The sequence below is a fragment of the Corvus brachyrhynchos genome, unplaced genomic scaffold (genome assembly GCF_000691975.1).
Source record: "Corvus brachyrhynchos isolate BGI_N302 unplaced genomic scaffold, ASM69197v1 scaffold44, whole genome shotgun sequence".
Classification (NCBI taxonomy): Eukaryota; Metazoa; Chordata; class Aves; order Passeriformes; family Corvidae; genus Corvus; species Corvus brachyrhynchos.
In genome coordinates, this window is record NW_008238359.1 from 4,522,092 (window position 1) to 4,526,923 (window position 4,832).

The 4,832-nt window shown below is 45.8% G+C and overlaps 1 protein-coding gene across 1 annotated transcript; it reads left to right on the plus strand.

Moving 5' to 3' along the window:
* The first annotated feature begins 841 nt into the window (after positions 1–841).
* Positions 842–1,906, plus strand: CCDC89 (coiled-coil domain containing 89). Its single transcript, XM_008634965.1, is given in 1 exon segment — positions 842–1,906. A coding segment is annotated over 1 exon segment (1,065 nt).
* The last annotated feature ends 2,926 nt before the right edge of the window (positions 1,907–4,832 follow it).

Here is a 4,832-nt window from a genome sequence, read left to right on the forward strand (position 1 = left end):
ATGAGCTGTAGGCTAATTTTTCAAATGTCTGGGTAGCATGCTTTGTGATTCAGCACTAACAATCATTTGCTGCATATGTAATATAAATGCTTTCCTTATTTTCACATGAAGAACCAGATTTTTAAAATTACATGCCTAAAATAATCCATCAGATCAGTGTGAAAACTCAGATGAGGAACTGTTTTTTCAGGCACAGAGGCTTTGTATCACAGGGTATTCACTAATTATTAACATTGCATAGACCTTTTATTTGATTCATAAATCTCTAAGCATGGCATCAGGCTATTCAGTTATTTTTAACAAGCAATGTACTATCATAGAAATCTTGTAAATCAATTAGAAGTTTGACGTAACCCTCTGTGTTTTATTTTCAGTTACAATACAGAGCTGTAGGAGAAAATAAAGGCAGAGGAAAAGGATTGCGTAAGGAATTATTTACAGCTTTATCACTTAAAAGCTTTTTACCTAAATATAATAGTAGTTCTTGTAGCTACAACAGCAGTGCCCTGAGAACGAATAATTAGCAAAGCTAGTCATCAGCAATTGAATAGGCTTGCATAAATACTAAGCCCACATTCTTTGCTTTTGCTCACAGTCTGGCATCCTTGAGTCTCAGTCTGCCTGACTGAACCAGAGGAGGGAGAGAGCAGCAGGCCTGTGAGGCTGCTGGCTGACATTGGTTTTGGGAGGCCCTGTTCACCCACATCAGTTTCTCTGGACTTCCAGCTTATGGCAGCAGTGTTGGCCACACAACCACTGGGCACTGTTTAGTTACGCTGAGTGTCACTAACAGAAGCAGCCAGTATGCAATTTTGTCTTGTCTTTGCATGAGACAGGCTCCATGGCTCAGGAGACAGGAGCAGGGATGACCAACTCCACAGGTGATCTAGAGACAGGCAAAGACATGGAAGATCTGACAAAAGGCCTGGAGGAACTCTGTGAGAGCTCTAAGGAGAGGAGTGAGGAGGCACTGCTGCTTTCACACCTAGAACAGCATCATCATCATCTTATCTCTATGCTGAAGAAGAAAGAGGGTGACACACATGAACACTGCAGAGACCTGGAGCAGCTCAATATGGAGCTGGAGAAACTGAGGGCAGAGGATGCTGTGAAAATTAAAACCCAGACCCAGCGTATTCAGAATTTGGAGGAGCGCTTCATGGATCTGGCCAAAAACCATGAAAAGATGATCCAGTTCAAAAATGAACACAAGAAACGGCACATGCAGCTGTGAGAGGAGAACAGGCGCCTGCGGCAAGACAGGGAAGCACTCTTCAGCCAGGCTGTGAGGGAGAAGGAAGATGAAGTGCTCCGGCTGGCTGCCCAGGCCAGGAAGCTCTCGCAGCAGTTATGCTCTTTGCGGGAGAAATATGCTTATGAGAGTCACAGAGCCCAGGAGCGAGAGAAGGAGCTGCTGGAAGCTCAGAGCCAGCAAGCAGGTGCCTATGCCCGGGAGGTGGATTCACTAAAGAAGCAGCTTCAACTCCTACAGGAGAGGAACCAACAAGCTGCTGCAAGGGCTGAGCAGGCAGAAAGTCAGCAGAGGGCTCAGGGCAGCGAGCTGCAAACCAAGCTGGAGAGGGCACATGAAGAGAAAGAGCAGCTACTGAACCTGGCTATGGAGAGGGGCAAAGCTCTGCAAGATAAAGAACAGGTGATCCAGAAGCTGGAGGAGAAGCTGGAGACTGTGGAAGAAGCCATGAAGAGAGCAGGAAGGTGCCTCAAAAAAGAGGCAGCAGCAGTTGACAAAGATCGGAAGGTTCGAGAGCTCCAAGGACAGCTAGAATGCAGCAAGCAGGCATACAATGACCTCTTGCTGCGGTTCGATGCTTACGGAAAGCACAGTATGGATTTGCTGACCAAAGAGAGAGCTCCGAATGTCAAACTCCGTCACTTTGTTGCATAACTGCAGTTTGCTCCCCTCACTACAGGTGCCTCTATGGTAACGTACCACTGCATTTTATTCCTTTCCATGGGATCATCATTTCTTTATACAGTCCTGGCCAGCTTAAACCCTACTCCAAGGACAGTTCTGTAGCCTTTTTGTCATTACACTTTCATGAAAGTAAATCACTACACTCTTAAATCTGAACATGGATCATTGAACCAGTCAAACCTGTGACATGAATGATTAGAGTGGAAAACATAAACTATGAATTTGATTTATTTAGTGCTAACCTCTGCTGAATCATAGGTTTTCATTTTCTTATTGTTAAAACCAATTTATTTTTCAAGATGGCCACAAGCTCAAACCCTTAGCCTTTTGTATTTGATTCCACTTTGAAGTTCAACAGAGGATGGACACGTTAAGAGGCTCTGAGGCTCCAAGAAAGTAATCCTACCTTGCAATGTCTCTGCAATTCTCTAAATTCAGGAACTTAACAGGTAATCCAATAGTATCATACAACAACTGATGCTCAAGCAAAATACTGTTTATCGTTTTCTAGCAGTCTTATAGATTTCTGCAGTCATTTAAACCTTATTTATGGCCATAGCATTACTTATATCCCCATTCAGCTCAGAATAAGTTGTCAAGTCTTGGGTGATTTTAATAATATTTGGAACAGGATGATGTTCTGGATGTTCCACCAGGGTTTTTTTCTTGTTTTTAGTTGTTTTCTGCAGAGAAATATTAGTGATACACTCTTCCATTTTGTGCATATCAGGCAGTTTTTGACAAAAAGAAAAATCTTTCCTGTCAGCACTGTGGGATACAGAGACCTTCCACTCTCTCTTGCCTGTCGCCTAGGCAAGAAGGAAATTTTTTGCTGCTGAGTTTCACCTCCTGCTGTTTAAGTCTCCAACAAGAAAAACCCCAATAAAACAACCACCATGATGATCCAAACAGCATTCCCCACCTGGGCTGTAGGCAGCTGCCTCCAGAGTGCCCCAAGTTCTTTGCCACATGCATATGCCTTGGGATGACTCAAGAATTTAGATAACGGATTGAGTATCTCTTGGTTCTGAGCATGTACAAGCCACAGCATGGTGCCAAACTTGGTATCTGCAGAGCTCATTTACAGAAATGACCGGAAGCAGCAGGTCTGGAGGCCAGTGACCAGTTCATCTCAAGGACTGGCTTGACCATATGTGGTTTCTGGCTCTCACACAGGTTTCCCAGAGGAGCTGTGGATGTGCCCCATTCCTGGAAGTGTTCAGTGTGAGGTTGATGGGGCTCTGAGCAACCTGGTCTAGTGAAAGGTTTACCTGCTCAAGGCAGGGGGGTTGGAACTAGGTGATTTTTAGGGTCCCTTTCAACCCAAACCATTCTCTGATTCTGTGATTCTGACTCTACATAAACAGCACCTGCCAGCAGCCTTGTCTTCCAAACTTCTCTGGACTGTCCTTGAGCCCATGCAAAGCCAGGTGAGAAGTATTGCTCTGCTATCTGCTGTGTGATGAACCACAGCATTTCTTCTGATCCTGGCTCCTCCAAGTGTCATTACATATGTGTTTTATGGACCACATTCTCCTACCTTTTAACCATACTGCCATACTCCGACGTGCACAGCCCACATGCACATTTAGTTAATCTCAATGCTGGCAGCTACAGTGTAAATGCCAACTGCCTCACGTTACACACTATGCCCTTAGTCTGAGGAAGGAGGAGCACCTGTATCCCTCTGATCACTGCAAGAGACCCTGGAACCAGGTGCCTAAGTGCTCTAAATCTGGGCAGAGGACACCCACTCGCTGTGTGACAGAACAGCCCCACAAGCCTCTGGCCCAGCCCCAGCCACAGGGTCTGGTGGGAAAGACCCCAACTTCTGCACTCCTCAGGGACATCCCCCTTCCCACCCCTTGGCAATGTCTTTATGTGAGAGATCTTCACCCCTACTCCCTCACACGTACCCCTGTCACTGGCCCCATTTCTTCCTTCATCCCCCCATCACACACACCCACCCCTCCTGTACACCCACATTTCCTACACACCTCTCATCACCCCAACCACACACGTCTCCCCTCACACCCCCACCCTCCCACACCAGTCACCCTGCTGTCCACAAAAATCCTATTTGTTACCTGGTGTACAACAAGCCAATAATTACACATGTGAGAGAGACATTGATTATTTATTTCAGAGTTGCACAAGCCTGCATGCTTGGTGGTATTCCACAAATCAAACAAACCAATTATCAAAACATTTTACTATTTATACATTTTCGCAAACAAGGGAATTGGTGTTACAAGCTACGAGTTACCTGGTTCACTCATTAATTAATATTCTATCGGTTAATGATTCACTCGCCTCTCATGCTAAGTAGTCTGCATGATCAATCTTTCTCTTTTTTGGGGTGGGTGGTCTGTGAGGTGGTGGTTGGGATCTCCCCCTGCTGGAATTCTATTTTACCCAGTCAGAGCTGATTTAACACAGTTCCCCAGTTGGGTTTATTAGTTTCTCCCTTATCTTGGGAGTTCTGCCAGATGTCCTTGTGGCCTGTAAATTCTGCATTCTTTGTGTCCACTATCAGCGGTACATCCTTCTTCCCAAGCTATGTCAGCCTCCCCCTAGGTCTGAGATCACTGAAACATGTGGAACCCTAAACCTTAACAAGCCAATTCTGCTGACAATTAATTTGTCTCTCTAACACCTGGAGATCCCTTAGAGCTTGTTGGCTGTTCTCTGTTTCACGGATTAAATCTCCCTGCTCGTTGATTAGGCTTGAAAAGATACAAAGATCAAACGACATCCTCTTCCAAGAAAATGTTTACCTTTTCCGCATTCGGTAACAGTTGCCCCCTTCCCACATTCCCAGACGCCGCTTTCCCGCGCGCGGGCGCAGTCGAGAGGCGCTTCCACCCTCCCGCCCCCCCCGCACCGCTTCCCGACA